Source organism: Saccopteryx bilineata, chromosome 2 (assembly GCF_036850765.1).
Source record: "Saccopteryx bilineata isolate mSacBil1 chromosome 2, mSacBil1_pri_phased_curated, whole genome shotgun sequence".
NCBI classification, from domain to species: domain Eukaryota; kingdom Metazoa; phylum Chordata; class Mammalia; order Chiroptera; family Emballonuridae; genus Saccopteryx; species Saccopteryx bilineata.
The window spans coordinates 31,637,473-31,657,370 of record NC_089491.1 but is presented as its reverse complement, the minus strand read 5'-3'; the positions used below and the strand labels follow the sequence as shown (position 1 = coordinate 31,657,370).

The window sequence follows — 19,898 nt, the reverse complement described above, 5'->3', positions numbered from 1 at the left end:
TTCAGTGGACAAGTGCAGGTGCAGTTAGCGTATCAGCTTCCCTCTGCGGAGCAGGGGCCAGGGTGAGGCGTGGGCCGGAAGCGATATGACTGAAAGACGATGGGGGGGTTAGAGGAAGAAGAGGTTTAAGCGATGACCAGAATCCTGACAATGCAGTGGGGGGGTTCCGGAAACTGCACTGCCTAAGAAGACTGCTACTACTGTTACAGCTGTGTGACTTTGGGTGCCTCACGTAATTCTCTGGCCCTTAGTGTTTTCATCGGTACGCTCGAGGTCTAGTTTATCTACTCTAGATGAGGTCTAGAGCACATGTGTCCTGAGGTTTTAATGAGATCAATTTGTAAAATAAAGCGATCAATAAATGTAAGCTCTCACAGCGTTGTGCGTTTATAGGTTGTGAAAAGGACACTGTGAGAGGGCCTCTGAGGTTACAGACCACGTCACCGCCATGTCTCCAGCACTTGCCCCATCACTACACGCTACTGAGCACGTTTGTTGAAGTACTAAATGAGGGCGCTCAGGGCAGCGGTTGTCAGACATCTGTTGATGTCGTGGCTCTTCATGAGTGTCTCTCAGGCGAAGCCGTCTCCGTTCTACTTCATGGTGCTAGGGCACGGAGCTTCTCAGCAGCTTTTGGGCCACTGTAGATTATACCAAGGAAATAAGCTTAGGTCATGCTATCAGTGGGTCCCCTGTTAGTGAGGCACTCGGGACCATATCAACATTTGAACCCCCAAAGACAATGCCAGCAGTCCACCTGAAAGTGAAGTTTCTATCTGAACGTTTATTCTGAACAGTCATAGAAACTGAAGATGGAAAAGACCTGCGGACATTGAGTCCATCCACGTGGTTGTACAAGAAAAGTGGCTGGGCAAAACAGCCTGTTCACTTCATGCTCACAAGACAGCGTTTCGGTCCTTCCTGGAGCGGAGTGATTGCAAACACATTGAAGTGGAGACACAGTGCAAACACTCATTACAAACCTTAAGAAAATACTTTTAAGCACATTATTTTCATAAAACGATTAGGAACTAAGCTAACAAAAAAGAGTGAGGGAATCCTGGCTTATTAGATGGATGGTGTCGGTGGGTGAAGAAAGGAACAGCTGAGCAGTGGAGATGGGGAAGGGGTTTTGATGACTAGAAAGCGGTGTCTTCTGAACACTGGTGTTCCTGGTTTGCTTATGAAAAATCTGAGTTGGAAGGAGGAGAGGCTCTACAGTAGTTTCCCCTTCCTTCTTTATCCACACCCAAGAAGCAAGGCTCTCACAGACCCAGTATCAACACTGGGAAGCCCATTGCCCTGGTGACAAAGCTCTGTTCCCTCAGCAGCTGCTGCCCTTACTCACCACCTCTCTGGTTGCCACGGAAGCAGCAGTCCTGTATAGGGTTTGTGCAACAGCAAGATCTACGAGTAATGGAGAGTCACCTCCAGGCACATTAAAGACCTCGACTGATTGGATCCCTGTGGCTGCCTAACTTGTTTGTCCCAGTCATTCTTCCAACTTGTCTTTAATTGTTGAAGGTATCCCTTGTTCTCTTCTTTGAGGCATCCATACTCTGGGCTCTGATTGTTATTTACATGAACCAATCTGTTCTAACTCAGTCATATTTCATGATGTGCTTCCCTGCGCCCAGGAATTCTACCTGGGAAAACAGGGTTCGGGGTGTATGACATAATCACACCACGTTCCAAGTTTCCCAGCACCAGGGCTTGGAAAAGAACAGCCTTCCTTGAGCGCACGAAGTAAGAGCCCTCAAGAGGAGGCAAGGTGGCAGCATCCTTCCCATCTTTCTCTTTACCAGAATACCACCTCCACCTGAGGACTTCCAGTCTTAGTGTTTTTTTGAGCCTGAGGGATGTTGAGAGAACAGAGGTGGAGCATAATAGAAAGAAAGGTTTTCAAAAGACCCACCGTTTCACGATAGCTTTTTACAAAACACAACACACTGTTTCACAAATTGCAAAACACTGTTCAATCACTATGGATAAAAATAACCGTTGCTACTTAACATGAAGACTGTTTCATTTCACCACAAGCAATTACGCTGTTTCTCTTTCCCCGGAACCTGACGGCATTTCAAGCAGTGCCGATGGCAGGAAGTCTGCCTTCAGCCCCTGCAGCTTTTAGCATCCTGGCCCGAGTTCTGGCCAAGCAGTTACACAGAAGATTCTGTGCACCCGTCACTCCTTGGCGGAGAGGCAGGGCGGTCTGGCACGTTCCCACCACTGCTCAGAATGCCTCAGTAGAGAAGCTTAAGGTAAACCCGATATACAAAAATCCAAACTTACAAAACAGATACATTAAGGGATAATTAATTGCATTACAAAAGGATTCTTTACAAAAGAATTCACCTCTGGGTTCCTTTAAGTGGCCAGCTTCTCAAGTACAGTCAGGAGATGAGTTATAAAAAGGTCCATATACAACATTAGGAGCATGGCTGTTCCGTGAGTTGAGGTACACCTTCCTGGCCGGGCAGGGCGTGGTGGCAGGGTCTCCCGGTGTCCTTCGCTGTTGCAGGTGGGTGGGGGTGGCTCAGGGGCAGGATCTTTCCAGGGCAATTGTAAACCTACTTCTGGGCCTGGGGTGAGAACACGGGAGGAGGATGGGGCATTTGGAAGCAGAATTGTCCTTTCTGTTTCCAGGGCTCACTTGTTCCCTCACTGCTGAACTGTTCCATCTGTGAGGACGATGAAATCAAATGAGAGCCCTCCCACCTCCCTCGACCGTATCTCTGGGCCTACATCCATCCCTGGGTTTTCTCAGACAATTAACGAACTGCTGAAGTGTTATCTGATTACAGCTTAGGGTGTTACCTCCCTGGGAGACTGGGTCGCTCTTGGTGGAAAGGCGGGGAGTCTATTCAAACGCAGGCCGTGCCTGTTTAGTGATGGGCAGCTGTTGCCAGGCAGCAGGGCCATCGCAGGTCTTCGAACGGATCAGGGTGCAGCAAAGAATACTGAGAAGATAAAGCAAATACCTGAAAACCAAGGAAGTCTGCCCCGAATGGTGCCCGGGGATGGGAGGGGCTCTACGGAAGGTGACTCAGCGGGCATGTGCGGAATGTTTTTAAAAAACTCTCAAAAAAGCTCTTCTCACTTCTCCCGTTGCCTGGGACTGCCACACTCATAGAACAGTGGCGTTTCTTGAAGAGTAATTTTGGGACCACATGGGTCAGTCACGTAGGGTGTTGGTTAGTAGGAGGTTTTGAGCAAGCTGGCCTCCAGGCTCTCCCTGGTCTGCACCCATCCTCTGGGGAAGGTCCTGCCAATCAGCATTCTAACCGGTTCCTAGACGATTCCTATCTACACTGACACTGGGAACGGAACTTCTCTAGTTCCCATATCCCTTTACCTTCCCACGTGACCACGCAGTTGTACAGCGGGAGGGGGTGCCTAGGCAGACCGGAAGCCAGGTTGCTGATCTCGATCTTTTTTTTTCTTTCTTTTTTTTTTTTTTTCCTGATCTCAGTCTTTTAAGAGTATTCGATTCCTGGGAGAGAATAGGAGGGAACAAACCTGTTCATAGCTCCTCAGAGGAAAGTGGGTGTGAGGCTGGGAGGGCGACTTGGTGGTTATCAGCACAGACATGAAAAGCAGAGGGCACCTCTCTGAATGGTGAAGCCTGTGATGTTCACAGCTTGAGGTTCGCTTTGGGGATTCTTAGCTCTAAGAGACAGGGGAGTGCTGATCTGAAAAAGGCCTGGTGTGTAGTCTGCAGGACACTTTCACTAAACCCATGGTTTCAATAGGCAGGGACATTCCAGCTTCATCCTAAGGCCACATCCTAGCTTTGTTTTTCTCCCTTTTCTCCTTTACAAAAGGCACAGACTATAGTGGAGATGCTTAATTAGAAGTACAGCCCTATTCATTTCTCAGCCAAATTGTTTTTCTGGTCCAGAGTACTTTTTTATTCTAAAAGCACGGTATATATATATATATACACTCACCACAATCCTGTCCCCTTTCATAGCATCATGTAAACATAATCCTACTCAACATTAGTCAGGATGGTGTCAGAGATCTAGGACCTTCTCAGAAACATGGCTCTCCCATCAATTCTTGGCCCGCTAGAATGCTAATAAGTTCAGTTACTATCTTAAGCACTCGCCCACTAACTTGTCCTTAGTTTCCATAGCTCTGACCCTGTTTTCCATTCAGAATGCAGGAACAAATCTAGATTGGGGAGTTGTATCAAAAACCACAACCCTGGCTAATCCTGTTCTACACTGAGAATAAAACCAACAACCCAGTAAGACACAGGTATGAGTAACAACTTTTTATCTCTTGCTGTTAGTGCACAGAAAGGGCTAAAAACCGGAAATAGCACTGCGGCACCTGGTGAAAGGTTAACAGGAGCTGGGGTTGTCTGGCTGTTCACAGATCCCTTACACGGAGTCCACCCCTGACGAATGTGAGATTCCTGCTCTGAAAGGTGGGTACCCTGGAGACCTAGGGAGTGAGCTTGGGAAGAGCTGCTGCTGCTTTTTAGGCTGGGGAGCGCCGACCTGACCTCTAAGAAGACCTAGACCTCAGGTTCCCCCACCTTTGTCAGTTGTTACAAAAGAGCATTCCAAAGGGTCTCGAGGGCTCAGAGGAAGGCCAGGAACCGGGAGAGGAGAGCAGCGTGGCCACCTAGGACTCACACGTCCGGTTTGTCCTTTGGTACTCCTCCAGCTCCGTCTTCCTGCTCACGGCCAGCTGCAGCTCCTGCCGGATCACCTGGATCTGCTTCTCCAGCTCCGAGAGCTCCTGCATCACCGCGCTCCGCGCTCCGTGCAGGGCGTCTGCTTTCCCGTTGGTGGTCAGCGAGGCAGGGAGCTCTCTTCTCCTCGGGGGGAGAGGGATGTCCTGGTGGGGCCTGATGCCCAGCTGGTTCTGTCCTCCTTCCTCGCTGAAGACATATTTTCGTCGGTTGTCATGGCTCTGATTGGAAGTATTCCACACGCAGAGCTGACGGGGTCCCACATTGGACCTAGGAAACAAAGAGGCAACTGTAGGTTGTCCTTCCACCCTGCAGTTCCCACAGTGCTGTTCCCCTGTTAGCCAGTTCCTGTGTGAATGAATGACAGGGGGCTGGGAATGCTTTCAGAGGTGCAGGGGCAAAGCCATGGACAGGCTGCCTGCTGCTAGCTCATCTCATGGGGATGAAAGGAGCCAATACAATTCTTTTCAGCTGAAGTTCAAGGTCTTATCAAGTCTTATGCTACCCTGACACTGGAATGGGTGCATCCTCTGGAGGGCTGATGGAACAGGGTATGGCACACTCTTCCACGAAGAACATTAGATGCCTTTTTATTCCCTTCCTGCCAGTGAGGCTCAGAGATCAGCACTGCTTTGAAACAGCCTGTGGCCGGAAAGATGATGCTTTAGTAAAAGTAAGAATCGGCTTATTCAGCTGTTGGCTTATTCTAAGCATGAGCCTGATAATAGACACTATAATATGGTTCATCTTTCATTCCATAGGACCACCCTGATGTTTATTACTTGAGTCTGGGGAGAATAAGTGCATACAAGCTGCAGATTTCAGCAAAAAGTTTCCTATTATAGGAATGACTTCACGTGGGTTGAGACTGACAGCTCCGTTCGGAAGCTTAACAACAGCAACAACAAGAAAGGCTCAAGTTCTTGCCAGGATAATGAAAGTCAGATAGAAATAGATTCACAATCCTCTATCAGGATTGTGCCGTACCACCCACCACCATCTCAGAGAGATGGCTGTAGACAGCCAGAGAGTTATTGCTGGCCAGGCACAGGAGGAGGAGGATCTGATTTCTAAAATATACTTTGACAGTTGGATGCAATAAGTAGAGTCTCTTGCTACAAGAACAGATTAAAGCCCTAAGCAGTGAAGCTGCTGGTTTCTTCTAGCCTAAGTTGAAAGAGGAGGAGGATTATGACCTCCTTTGCAAGACCACAGGGTCAAAAAAATAGCAACAATCTATTAAGTCCTTGAGCCTTGGTCCCCATCCATATAACTGAAGCAAGATTTTACTCCTGGACTCTTACTTGCAGGAAAGAGAAGGAGGAGGACTTGCAAGGGGAGGGGGAAGGGAAGGATAATAAAGTCTTGATTCAGTTGCATGAATGAGAACAAAACCACAAGGCTTTAAAAGGACCACTTTATTTCATTTTCTCCTGGGGTAGATGGCCAGAGTGGTCATATGCCTTTGTTCTTCCTTTCATTCATGCCCCTCTGTAATGTGTCTTTGCAGCTCCTCTTTATCAAGGGGGGCTCAAGGGGGAATGTCTGCTTTCCTTCCCCTTTGACTTTGGTTTGGTTTCATGGCTATAATGGGCAATAGAAAGTGGCAATAGAGGTGACAGGTGGCAGTTCCAAGCCTCAACTTTTAAGAAACCTGACACACTTCCACTGACTCTTAGAACCCTGCTGCTGCTGCTGCAATGTGAGCAAGTCCAGACCAGTCTGCTGATGAGAACAGAACATGGGAAGTCCCCTGTCTTCCCAGGTGACCCAGCTGAGGCCATCACAGACCAGCCAGCCCTGTGCTGCCTGCCTCCTCCCCAGAAGCCAGCTGCAGACATATAAGCAAATGCCACCACGAACAGCCAAGTGTGGCCCAGATCAGTAAACTGCACAGCTGATCTATAGCATTATAAGCAACTTGCTGCTGTTTAAAACATTAAGTATTGAGATAATTTCTCACACAGCAAAAATTGATACATGCCCCAAGCTATTAAAACACACAAACACATTCCAAACCACCTTGCAGTTTTTTTTTTAAAAAAACATTTCTCATGGTTTACGTCTCATATAAATGAGCAAGGGGTCCCAGAATTCAGTTTCATGTGTCCTGGGCTGGATAAAATGTCTATAATGAACCCACCTATTGTTCTATTGGCTTTATACTTGGATCAGAGATGTGGTTATAATGTTCATTGTAGCCTTACACTTCCCCTTAAATTTTTCTCCAACTTGTTTCCTATAGAGTTTGAGTAATTTCAAAACAATCTTTTTTTGTGGAAAGTGTTAAATAATTTATAATTTTTGTGTATCTTGGGGTGAGAGAAAAGGGAAAAAGGGGATATATTGGAAACGCAGTCGGGTGAAGGAAAGACCAAAACTTACATGAAATCATATGCTAAATAAATGAAGGACTATATAGAAATAGTCTTGCAATATCTTTTTTCCCTGCTTTAAATAAAAAAGGAGCAACATCAATTTTCATATCATGGCCCAAAATTTCTCCTGGCCTTCCCTCAAGCCCTTGTTAGTCATTCATTCATTTATCTATTGCTTTATTCATTCAACAAATATGGAACACACAGGAGGGATGACTAATTGTAGCTGACTTGGGCATTTGCATAGATATTCTTCCAGCAAAAAAGAGGGAGAGTTTCCAAGCCAACAGAAGTAACTCTAGTACCACAGAACAATTCATAGTGGGGAAAATCTGGAGGTAGGACATCTATCCACACGTTTTCTGGGACTGTCTAGGCAACCACAGAAATCAGGCAAGTAGATATAGCCAATGTGGTTTCTTCTAGAACTTTGTACGTGTATCCAGGAATGTAATATAGAAGAATAAGCAGGTCCTGGCAGGTTGGCTCAGTGGTAGAGTGTCGGCCTGGTGTGCAGGAGTCCCAGGTTCGATTCCTGGCCAGGGCACACAGGAGAAGCGCCCATCTGCTTCTTCACCCCTCCCCCTCTCCTTTCTCTCTGTCTCTCTCTTCCCCTCCAGCAGCCAAGGCTCCATTGGAGCAAAGTTGGCCCAGGTGCTGGGGATGGCTCTATGGCCTCTGTCTCAGGAGCTAGAATGGCTCTGGTTGCAATGGAGCAATGCCCCAGATGGGCAGAGCATCGCCCCCTGGTGGGCATGCCGGGTGGATCCGGTTGGGCACGTGTGGGAGTCTGTCTGACTGCCTCCCCGTTTCCAACTTCAGAAAAAAAAAAAAAAAAGAATAAATGAAAACTGGATTCCATGACAAACTCAAGTTACTGGCATCACATGTGCTCTGATGAATGAACAGGTGGCTCTGGATCACCTTTGCATGCCAGATGACAGATGCTGAGTGTCAGATGTGGTACCTAATTGGAAGGAATGCACGTGTTCCATTGCTGCCCTCTGCAGCCTTTAGGGTGTGTTTTGTATTTAGCCTTTCTCAGCCTTAGAGTGTAATGTGACCAGTGAGCGAACTGTATTTAACTCTAAAAATGAGCCAAGCAAGTGGCCACAGAGCAATTGTGAAACACAGAGGTTCAGTGCTCCATTAGACCTTTCAGAAGAGACAGGAGAGCTGTGGGACCTTAGACACTCACGGTATTTGAAAGGTTGCAGGTGGGTGTTGGGTTGTAGGGAGGCGGCACAGGAAATGTGGGCCCAACATAAGCCATGAGGACACGTTCTGCCTTTGCCCCTTCTCAAAATAAGGGGTTCCAGGAGAGAATTTGCTAGGAAAAATGGAAGACACATTCGGTTCTCAATTTAGGCGAAAGAGATGTGTTTAGGAATTATATCACAGTTGGAGATGGGATCGCTGGGCCTGTTTCTATTATAGCTAAAAAACAAATGCTTTGTCATTCATTACAAGAGAATGTCTTGCTTCTGTGCATTCTTGGGTCCCTCTGGTTAAAAATGTACATCAAAAATAATTATGGAAAATATATATGTAACATGACATAGAACAGCTGTGCCCTGATTAGTCTACGGCTTGTTGCTGACAGGGCTGCCGTATATGATACAGATAGACCATAGACTGAGCGGCAGGGGGCTCTGCTCACTGACTGGAAAGAGAGGCTTTAAGAGATAGTAGAAATGATTCTGACAAGCTAGACCCAAAGTGGAGAGAAGGGGACCAAGCAGTCCCAGAGGAAGTTCAAACAAGAGAAACAAACCATGTCTTTCACCCCTTTCCCTCTATCAGAGAAGTGTGTCAGATTTCAAACTTATCTAGAAAGCCAAGATTTGAGCCCAGGATTTGCCACAGATGACAGAGTTGTTGGAGGTAATACCTTAACTTGAGGCTCCTGAGCATATAAATGAACCAGGAGGGCTGGGTTAGGCAGCCAAACCAGGAACCAGACCCAAATGCTTCTGACATATTTAGCTACTATGAATGAACAGGCAATAGTCACCCACAGGCTGGCTGGATGTGGGGAAGGTATGAAGTTTCTTTTCTTTTTTAGTAAGTGAGAGGCAGGGAGGCAGAGAGGCATGCACCCCAACCAGGATCCACCTGGCAAGCCTCCTACAGGGCAATGCTCTGCCCATTTGGGGCTGCTGCTCTGTTGCTCAGCAACCAGGTTATTTCAGTGCGTGAGGTGAAGCCATGGAGCCATCCTCAGAGCCCGGGGCCAACTTGCTCAAACCATTGGAGTCATGGGAGGGGAAGAAAGAGATAGAGAGAGAAGGGGGAAGGGAGGGGAAGGAGAAGCAGATGATCATGTCTCCTGTGTGCCCTGACCCAGAATCGAACCTAGGACTTCCACATACCAGGCTGATGCTCTACAGCTAAGCCAACCAGCCAGGCTGAAGGTGTGAAGTTTCAATTTTCAAATGTCATCTATGCATTTCACTTTTGTTACTTTCTGGTAAGGAGATGCTCTTATCAGAGGAAAATGGATTAAGCAGAACATATCTGTTGCATATTTCAACTTTTCCAAGGAGCGCCAGAATGAAGTGGGGAGTGGGAACATGCCAAAAAGGCAATACCACGTGAAATGAATCACCTGCAGTATTCATGAGTCACCTCACGTGCATCTTGTACACAAGAGTGATTGCTGAAATAGCTTTGTTTCTAGGGCTTTATGTGGATTATTTCATTTATGTCTTACAGCATCTCTAGGGAATAGGTACTGTTTTCACCTCAATTTCACATCTAAGGAAACTGAGGCATGGAGAAGTTAAATAACTTTCCCAAGGCCACGCGTGTTGAATGTGCCAGGGACGGGATCTGAATCCAGCTGCTTGACTCTAGAGACTACACCTGCACTTTTCACCATGACAAATACTGTCCATCCTGCATTTCAGTGTTCATACCTGTACAGCTAAGTTTTCTGTCCTATTTCTGTGTGAAACCACATGTATTATATTTTACTGTGTTTATCAATGACATGGTCCCAGTTTGATCTGAGTTATTTATACAGAATTTCCCTGTTGAGCATGGAGTCTCAGTTATATCTCTAAATTTTTATGTTAACAAATCGGAAGAAACCCAGCTCTGGCCTTTTCTTACCTCTTTTCCACACGTTTAGTCTTGAAACGCGGCTGCTTTTCCTCTACAAGTGACGTGTTTAGTGCTCTGTGTAATCTCTGGAGGAGAGAACAGAGAGATCATTAGAAATATGCAGTCAGGGGCAAAGTGCCACAGTGTAGCTTGTTGCTACACCCCTTGGCCTCTTCATACAGAAGAATCCAAATTTTAAACACTGAGATAAGAACTTTTTTTAGTATGTTTCAAAATATCAAGGGATGGATGTTTCCATATTTATAATAACTTACAGTGTCTCCTATTTTATATTGATAGTACTTGAGAAATTTTGAGAAGGGAATAGTAATGTGATTCCACTCTCACGTCAGTTGATGCTGCTATGTTTTTATACCTGGGGTGTGTTGCAATCATGAGGCTGAATGTTGCTGCATTAAGTATCTGTGAGCTCTTGTCCATTAGGTGGGTTTCACTCATATCTACCTTTCCAGGGAAGACAGAGGGCATTGGAATATACAACGTATGAAGAAGATCTAAATGGAGATGCCATTTGTGGCTGACTTAGAACTTTGTTGTGTGTCACCATGAAGGGCATCATTTTTTGCATTAGTGCATAGGAGCAGCATGAGTTTGAACTACTTTGACCAATTACTTTTTAAGAAAAATATGATAACAGTTTATTAAAATCCTGATGTATCTTCTTAGTAGTCATAGATAGAAGTGATGGACAAGAAGTTAATGTGCTTGAAATAAAAAAGTGATCAGGGATATTTGAGAAAGTATAGACAGCTCGTCCCTAAGTGCGTAAATTATTGTGCATCCATGTTTATTAAATAATTAGGAATGCTTCTTGAATGTTTGTAATGTGTATTTTGACAAATGGCCACATAGAGAGTTTGACACGCATTATTTAGGCTATGTTTGAAGTTAATATTATTTTCATTAATAAAGCTGAATGAATTTAAAGAAAAACACAAATCTTGTCTTCTTTAAACAAATTTTTAGGGATGCCTCAAAACAGATCAACATTCAGTCCCAAATTTCAAGAAAACAAGAATTCAAAGTATAAGTTATTCTACCTGGAGAGGAAAAGAGTAATTTGATAGGAAGCTTAGACGCACTCTGAGTTGTAGAAAGGTACGTATATGAAGAAGAACCATCCTGTGCTTTCTTTTCTGGGAGCACGTGTGCGCCTTCTTCCGTCTCCTCCCCCTACCTTCCTCCCAGGAGTGATTCCCTTGCCTGTATCTTTCTCCTATGCTCTGGGGGATCCCACGAGACTTGCAACCAGGGGAGCAGTGGGCAGCTGCAGTTCGTCCGGGGCTAAGCCCCTGCATGGCCAATAAACTCTTGCTTTACTTGCTGCAAAATAAAATAAAATAAAAACTAAGGTGTGGCAAAGGGCCCTATATATTTGCTAAAGGTGGGGGGAAAAAAAGAGCCTGAACTTCCTAGCAGCCAAAAGAAAGGAAAGAACACTTGAGAATAAAAATAATCACGTTAACACACACACAGTGGAGAAGGTCAGTGTCAGTGTCTGCGGATTTCTCCTTAAGGGACTAAACACTTCCTAGGATGAAGGTAGGAAAAACAGTGTTCAAGTGTAACCAAACCAATGATAGTAACTTACCTAGAAAACAAATACTAGATAACAAATAACTAGGTAACTAGAATACTGTGATAACAAAGTGAAGAGGTCGGCAGAACAGGCGGATGGAGCAAAAGTGGCCCCGTTTTCTGGGCCATTGAAAATACAGAAATAATAAGGGCCAGTGGATTCAAAGGGAATCAGGGGCTTCAAACTCACTGAATGGGGCTCAGTTTTGGTAAGCAAAAGAATCTGTAGGAAACAAATCTTTCACACCATCTCTTCACATTGTCACTGTTAAGTGAAACCAGGTTAAAACCAATTCTGTTGCTTCCATTGTGAGCAGTGGTGGAGGGCTGTATGGAAGGGAAAGGGCTTAATGAGAAAGCTAAATTTAGGGGGAAAGTGAATTAAGGGATTAGTGGGACCTCTGTCTTCTACGCCAAGACTTCAGCAGCTCCCTAGTTCTCTCAGTAACTTGTCATTTGTCAGTATGACTTGGGGCACTGGACGCTCCCCTTACTGGGAATTCTGATGTTTCAGAATACTGGAGCACGGTACTGGCGGCACTCACCTGACTGGTGTGGAGCCAGTATTGCAGCCTAGATTTGTTTTTGATCCGTGGCAGCAGCAGCCAGTACACTATGTGCTCACCGATGGTTGTCAGGATGGACAGACCAAGTCCTGCGCACAGCAGCACGAAGAGTCCAGAGAAATGTTTGATGCCCATTTGCAGAGTCTGGGGCAACACAGAAAAGGAAAAGGCCGTCAGTGTGATGCTCCTCTCGGACCAACACTTACTCATTCTTTGACGCAATTCTCTTTTTCTCAACCCAAAGGATGTGGGGGACCATCCCTCCCTGTGTGCTCTGTAGACCTCCCTTATATCACTGTGAAAGGAATCCAGCCGGGACTGGGGGCTGCTACTCACACATTGTCCTATTGTATGAATGGCCCCTGGGAGTGTGTAGTGGCCCTGAGTCTGGACCATGCTGTAGTCTCTCAAGAGAGGCTGAGAGAGAGAGTCTGAGGAATGAAAGAATTTAAACATCTTTTTTTTTTTAAATTTTATTTTAATTTTATTTATTCATTTTAGAAAGGAGAGAGAGAGAGAGAGAGAGAAGGGGGGAGGAGCTGGAAGCATCAACTCCCATATGTGCCTTGACCAGGCAAGCCCAGGGTTTCGAACCGGCGACCTCAGCATTTCCAGGTCGACGCTTTATCCACTGCGCCACCACAGGTCAGGCGGAATGAAAGAATTTAATGTGCTACAACATTGTATAGTTATCAAGAAAAGAACCTCTCTCAGAGACACAGAATGAGTAGTTTTTAAGGGAAAAGATGATGAATTCAAGAATTTTGAAATTTAGGTCTGGCAGGGAACATGAAGATCAACTAATTCAATGTGCTCATTTATAGGTGAGGAACCTAGGGCCAGTGAAGACAAATGCATCAAGCCAGCTCCCCAAATCTGTCAGCCATAGAGGAGAAAGAGAGGGACCTAATATTTATTGATTGCTTACTCTTTTGTTCTGAAATAGGTATTGTAACCACAATTTATAGTTGAAGAAACTGATGTCCTTGCAGCTTTTAAGTGACAAAGTTGTCCATGTTTGTTTCGCTCCAAAGCCTGGGCTCTGCTGCAGTAATAGCAACAATAACTAAATGTGGCAGGCACTTTGCTAAGTGATTTACATGTGATATCTAAGGAACCCTTCTGAGTTCTCTACGAAACAGGCAGGATTCAGCCACTGACATTGATGACAAGAGTCAATCCTGCAGAAAGAAGCACATTTGATACGCTGAGTGCCTCCGAGGTGCCAGACACTCTTCATAGTACCGCGGGATGAAGATAGGAGGCTGGACCTGTTGTAATGTCTCCAGAAACTAGCTATCATGGAAGGAGTCTATATACCATCACTGCTCTGGATGAAAAGGAAACTGCGGTGATTTGCTTTGGACTTTAACGCTGATATCATCAACCATTCAGCAAAGCACTATGCAGACTGGCACCGCTTTCTTACAAGGTGCTGCCAAGCTGAGGAGGAAAATGTAACTTACAGTGAGATATCTTGCCTTTACTACTCGGCTTCCCCCTCTGTTTACCTGGGCCCATCAGCAGTCTCACTTTCTTCTTATTACCTCAGTAAAAAAATAGGCTATATTCAAATTATTTTATACATTTCTTTCTTTAAGTTTCTGTTGTGTTCAGCTGGAGTCCAGGGAGGAAGCAGACATGTTCCCCCATGATTCCCTGATCCAGCCCCCCTCTCCCGGGTTTTGTGGAGAAGCTGACCATAGGATAAGATTTAGAGTAAGAGAGACAGAAAGGGGAGGCTCAGGTGGAAAAGTAAGCATGCTAAACTTATGGTAGCAGAAACAGAAAAGGAAAGATAGGCCTGACCTGCGGTGGCGCAGTGGATAAGGCATCCACCTGGAACGCTGAGGTTGCCCATTTGAAACCGAGGCTTGCCAGGTTAAGGCACATACGAGAAACAACTACTATGAGTTGCTGCTTCCTATTCCTCCCCCCTCCCACCTTTTTGTTCTCTCTCCTTTCTATAAAAAAAATAAAAGAAAGAAAGAAAAAGAAAAAGAAAAGGAAAGACATGACCTCCTGGCACAGCGATGCAGGGGCTGTGACACAGACCGTGGCTGAGCGGCAGGGAGAACGCGGTACGTGTCGTGAGGGAGAAACTGAGACACCGGGCGAGCTCGCAGATGCCAGTGCTAAGCGGCTGTCATCCCTTTGCTGGAGGCTTTCTGTCATCTTCATCATATCATCATCAATATTTATTTAACACTTAACGTGTAGAAGGCACAGTTCTGAGCTCTTTATCAATGCAACAACTTGTTTAGGATTCACAATGACCTATCAACTATCTCCATTTTATAGGTGAGGAACCTTAAGGACAAAAGAGTTCAGTAAGTTGTTCATGGTCACATGACTAGTAAAGGTTAGAGCTGGGGTTTGAACCCAGGCAGTCTGGCTTGAGCTTACACCCTTAATCACATTTGACTAATACGGGTGATCCTTCCATTTTCTTGAAAAAATTTTTCTTTCTTCTGTTTTCCCCACCTCCACTCCCAGTCTTGGAGAAATGGCCACCCCGGCTAGGGGCTAAGAATGCTGGTCTAAGATTGGGTTTAGTAAGAAGGTGTGCTGGGTCCTGAGGGCTACACAGAGACTAGAGCTTTTTCTGGGACATCTCTACACAGTCAGTGATTAATTGTATAAATTTGACCTCTGGAAAGTATATACAAATGTGTTTGGAAATAGCTTTTGGCCTGGACCTGTTGTAATGTCTCCAGAAACTAGCTATCATGGAAGGAGTCTATATACCATTACTGCTCTGGATGAAAAGGAAACTGCGGTGATTTGCTTTGGACTTTAACGCTGATATCATCAACCATTCAGCAAAGCACTATGCAGACTGGCACCGCTTTCTTACAAGGTGCTGCCAAGCTGAGGAGGAAAATGTAACTTACAGTGAGATATCTTGCCTTTGCTACTCGGCTTCCCCCTCTGTTTTCCTGGGCCCAACAGCAGTCTCACTTTCTTCTTATTACCTCAGTAAAAAAATAGGCTATATTCAAATTATTTTATACATTTCTTTCTTTAAGTTTCTGTTGTGTACACTCACATACTAATAGACAAGACAAATAGAAGTAGTTACTTTTTTTTTGAAACTAGGCACCTGATATGTGTAGCAGGCCATATATCCATAGTATGACCTTATAATAACCCTGTAGGTTACATATTGTTATTCCCATTTCACATTTGAAGAAATTGAGGCTCATTGAGATGAATGACCTAATGTAAGACCACACAGCTAACTAATGAGGAGCCGGGCTGTGGTCCCAGGTCTGCCTGTTACCGAAGCTCACGTTGCTTTTTAAGTGAACACCATTTACAGATCTCTTGCTACCTGAACTCTGTCTACTCCCTATAACAACTTGCAAACATTTTTATTCAAAACTCACCATCTGAATTGACAACACTGATAACCTGTCTGTGAGCTCCAGTGGAAATGCTGACATGGTGTCTGAGCCTGAGTGATAAGGTGCACAGCTGCAGCCATTTTTCGGGGCTCGTCCCCGAGGACCGCGGGGCAAATGTGCGGTTCACTGGGTATGTGCACCTGCCAACATTGTCATGTGAGAACTTGTTTTCTAATGAGGTGGAACTGGCTCAACTTGACATGCACGATTGGTCAGAGGAAGAAGATGGAGAGGAGAAATGAATATTAAATGTTAAATCGCTAAAAGAAATCGAAGTGATGCAGACAAAATGATGATTACAGTTGTGACATGAGGAGAAACATCACATTCAGAGATGCAATCACAGCCCAGTCTCATGTCATCAAGAGCTGCATAAATGGCAGCAAAGAAATGCAAACACAGTATGTTTTTTTTTATTATTATTTTCTTCATTGCTTCACCTGCAGCATCATCTGATAGCTCACAGCCACACACTTCTGGGCTCCCAAGTGCCAGGGAGAGAAGACTGTCCCAGGACTGAGCCAGGGACAAACCTCAATCATTTTCATTTACTCCTTCACAAGCTCCCTCTAGCCCAGAGGTTTTCCACTGCTGGTCCGCGACAGAGTTAACCACCCAGATGTTGTATGAAGATCATTGGGCCTGTAGTCTTCATACAACATCAGAATGGTTAACTTTTTCATGGACTGGTGGTTGAAAACCACTGCTCTAGCCCACCCGATCTCAGTTAACTCTTTAATCAGTAACTAGGCATTCAAAGAATTGCCTTGATTGCTTATTTTACTTTGCTAAATGTTATTTATACTTATGTTTATTTAACATTTATTTTATTGTTCATTTACATTAGTATATGTCCATTGCACTGTGAAGGTAAAGCAAATTCTGCATACTGAACCCATGAACATGTGGTAATGAAGCATCAGAGAAGTGGTGTTTTAACTGCTTTGTATTATGCAGAAATCCTTGGTACATTGCCATAATAACAATCCATGCAATGAGCATTAGCTAGCAAACACCTCTAAGAGTGTTTCAGTGATATTTAAAGAAACTGGTTGGGGTTTTAGTAAATATAAGAATGCTTCATTGTTTTCCCCATTTAAAATGATGAAAAGTACCCCCACCATCTGGAAATTCAGTAGCTAACACATTTTCTGGAACAAACTAGATTCAGATAAAGGGAGATGCCAGTACTGTCAAATGTTCTGAGTGGTCTCTGTCCAGATCATCTGTGCTTCCAGCGACAGGTAGAGACCACCAGTGTTGCTTCTGCCCAAACCCTGCTTTGCATCTAACTCAGATGCAGACACCTGAAACATCTGACAGCTGGTTGGATAACTGACCAGTTCTCAAACTTCCAGCAAGAAATGCAGTTTTAAAGTATTTAATCATGTGCCTTAGATGTTACTGGCTAAGTGCTGTGAACTAAGCCTCCCTAGCTCCCAACCCAGGTCTCCCAATATGTAGCAACTATTCCGTCTCTCTGGTCTCCTAGAGTCCTCAAAACTCACTGCTTTCTTTCTTTTTCTTTTTCTTTTTTTGTGTATGACAGAGACAGAGACAGAGAGAGGGACAGAAAGGGACAGCAGACAGGAAGGGAGATGAGAAACATCAATTCTTCGTTGCGGCACCTTAGTTGTTCATTGATTACTTTCTCATATGTGCCTTGACCAGGGGCCTACAGCAGAGCAAGTGACCCCTTGCTCAAGCCAGAGACCTTGAACTTTAAGCCAGCAACCTTTGGGCTCAAATCAGTGACCATGGGGTCATGTCTATGATCCCATACTCAAGCCAGCGACCTTGGGGTCTCGAATCTGGGACCCCAGAGTCACAGGTCGACGCTCTATCCATTGCATCACTGTCTGGTCAGGCGAAACTCACTACTTTCAATTGCTGTCTTCCCATTTCTCTTGGACCTGCTCCAACCAGGCTTTTGTCCCTCCCCATAACCTAAACAACACCCACTGCAGCCACCTATGACATTCACATTGCCAAATCCAATAGCCAATTTTCACCTTATTCAGGTATCAGCCTGAGCAGTATTGATCATTTAATCTTCTTTGACATATTTTCTTCACTGCTTTTGAGACACCTCTGTGTTATATATCAGTCTCGTTTGCTGATTCCTCCCCATCTTTCTGACCATAAACACTGGTAGGCCTGCAGTGGCTTAGCTTCACTCACTTTCTTATCCAAACATATGGCTTCAACTACTACCTATATGCCTACGACTTCCAAATGCCTATCTTTCCCAACTCCCGACTCAGCCTCTCTGTGTGGATATATAATACATGACTTAAACTTAATATATCAAAATAAACTCTTGGCCCTGGTCAGTTGGCTCAGCGGTGGAGCATCTGCCTGGTGTGTGCAAGTCCTGGGTTTGATTCCTGGTCAGGGCACACAGGAGAGGCGCCCATCTGCTTCTCCACCCTTCCCCCTCTCCTTCCTCTCTATCTCTCTCTTACCCTCCTGCAACCAAGGCTCCATTGGAGCAAAGTTGGCCCAGGTGCTGAGGATGGCTCCATAGCCTCTGCCTCAGGTGCTAGAATGGCTCTAGCCACAGCAAAGCATTGCTGCAGATGGGCTGAGCATCGCCCCCTGGTGGGCGTGCTGGGTGGATCCTGGTTGGGTGCATGCGGGAGTCTGACTGCCTCCCAATTTCTAACTTCAGAAACATACAAAAAAATAAATAAATAAAAGTAAATAAATAAATAAAAAAAATAAAAAAATAAAACAAGCTCCTAATTCTCCCCTTGAAATCTGCTCCTCACACAGTATTTCCCATCTTCACACATCTCTGTCTTAAGAACTGCTCAGACCACACACTTTAGAGCTGCCTTTGACTCCTCTCTTTCTTTAGCGTCCCGTATCTAGTGTCTGTAAATATGGTGGACTCAAACTTCGAAGTATGTCTAGAATATGATGATTTCTTTTTTTTTCTTTTTTCTTTTTTTTGTATTTTTCCAAAGTTAAAAGTGGAGAGGCAGTCAGATAGATTCCTACATGCGCTAGACCAAGATCCACCTGGCATGCCCACCAGGGGGCAATGCTCTACCCATCTGGGGTGTTGCTCCTTAGCGGTGGAGCCATTCTAGTGCCTGAGGCAGAGGCCATGGAGATGTCTTCAGCACCCTGGCCAACTTTGCTCCAATGGATCCTTGGCTGTGGGAGGGGAAGAGAGAGATAGAGAGAAAGGAGAGTGGGAGGGGTGGAGAAGCATATAGGTGTTTCTCCTGTGTGCCTTGACCAGGAATCAAACCCAGGACTTCCACACGCCGGGCTGATGCCCTACCGCTGTGCCAACCAGCCAGGGCCTAGAATACAATGACTTCTTACCCCCTCCTCCTCCAACCACCCCATCATCTCTCACCTATTTAAATACCCTTTTAATTGGCTCCCTGTACTTCAGTCTGTTTTCTGTATAACAGCCAGTATGACTCAAAATATGTCACTCTTGTGCTCACTGTCCAGCGATGGTTTTTCATCTCATACAGAGTAAATATTAGAGTTCTCACAATAGCCTGCAAACCCTTATATGATTTAGTCCCACATGTCTTAATTTCACATCCTTCTCCTCTCACTTGTCCACTCTGTTGGCCTCGTGGGCTTCCTCCCTCTTCCTTAAATCTATTGAGCAGGTTCCTGCTTGTGGGTCTTTTGTTCTCTCTGCCTGTTACCTCTTCCACCAGCAATCCATACTGCTCCTCTCCTTGTTTTCCTCATGTCTCTGCTCCAATGTCACTTGTCAGTGAAGTCTACCCTAACCACTTGGTTAAAAAGGCAAGTCCTGCCTTCCTCCCCCTTACCCTCTTTTATTTTTCTCCTGACAGAAGATATATTTTTATTGCCTTTTTTTCTTTTGGATATAAAGCTTTATTGACATAGTTCTTCAGAATATATTTCAGTTGTTTACCCACTGTTCAAAGTGTGAAATGATATCAAATAGGTAAGATTTAGAGGAAAGCATAGAGAGAAAACGATTCTCCCATTTGCTATATATGGTGCCATTAGTGGTTATGATTTTTTAGTTTTCTTTTGAGGATAATCCACCGAATTTTCTGCCAATGACATTTCAGAGTGAAGTTGTCTTCAAGAATAGATTGCCACAGAATCAGGAGCATAACAGTCTAATATCTTT

At 44.9% G+C, this 19,898-nt stretch overlaps 1 protein-coding gene across 5 annotated transcripts in view; it reads right to left on the bottom strand.

Annotated features, from left to right (window-relative positions):
• Positions 1-770: 770 nt before the first annotated feature.
• Positions 771-19,898, bottom strand: part of GRIN3A (glutamate ionotropic receptor NMDA type subunit 3A) — a 178,285-nt gene continuing 159,157 nt past the window's right edge. For 2 of the 5 annotated variants that reach the window (XM_066256614.1, XM_066256616.1), the window contains 4 exons: positions 12,333-12,497; positions 10,198-10,274; positions 4,647-4,975; positions 771-2,960 (listed from right to left, as the gene is read on the bottom strand). In XM_066256614.1, coding sequence (XP_066112711.1) covers positions 2,941-2,960; positions 4,647-4,975; positions 10,198-10,274; positions 12,333-12,497 — 591 coding nt within the window. In that variant the 3' untranslated portion in view covers positions 771-2,940. Of the gene's footprint in view, positions 2,961-4,011; positions 4,976-10,197; positions 10,275-12,332; positions 12,498-19,898 lie in introns of those variants that run through there. The other 3 variants (XR_010729049.1, XR_010729050.1, XM_066256615.1) reach the window with 3 other exon arrangements.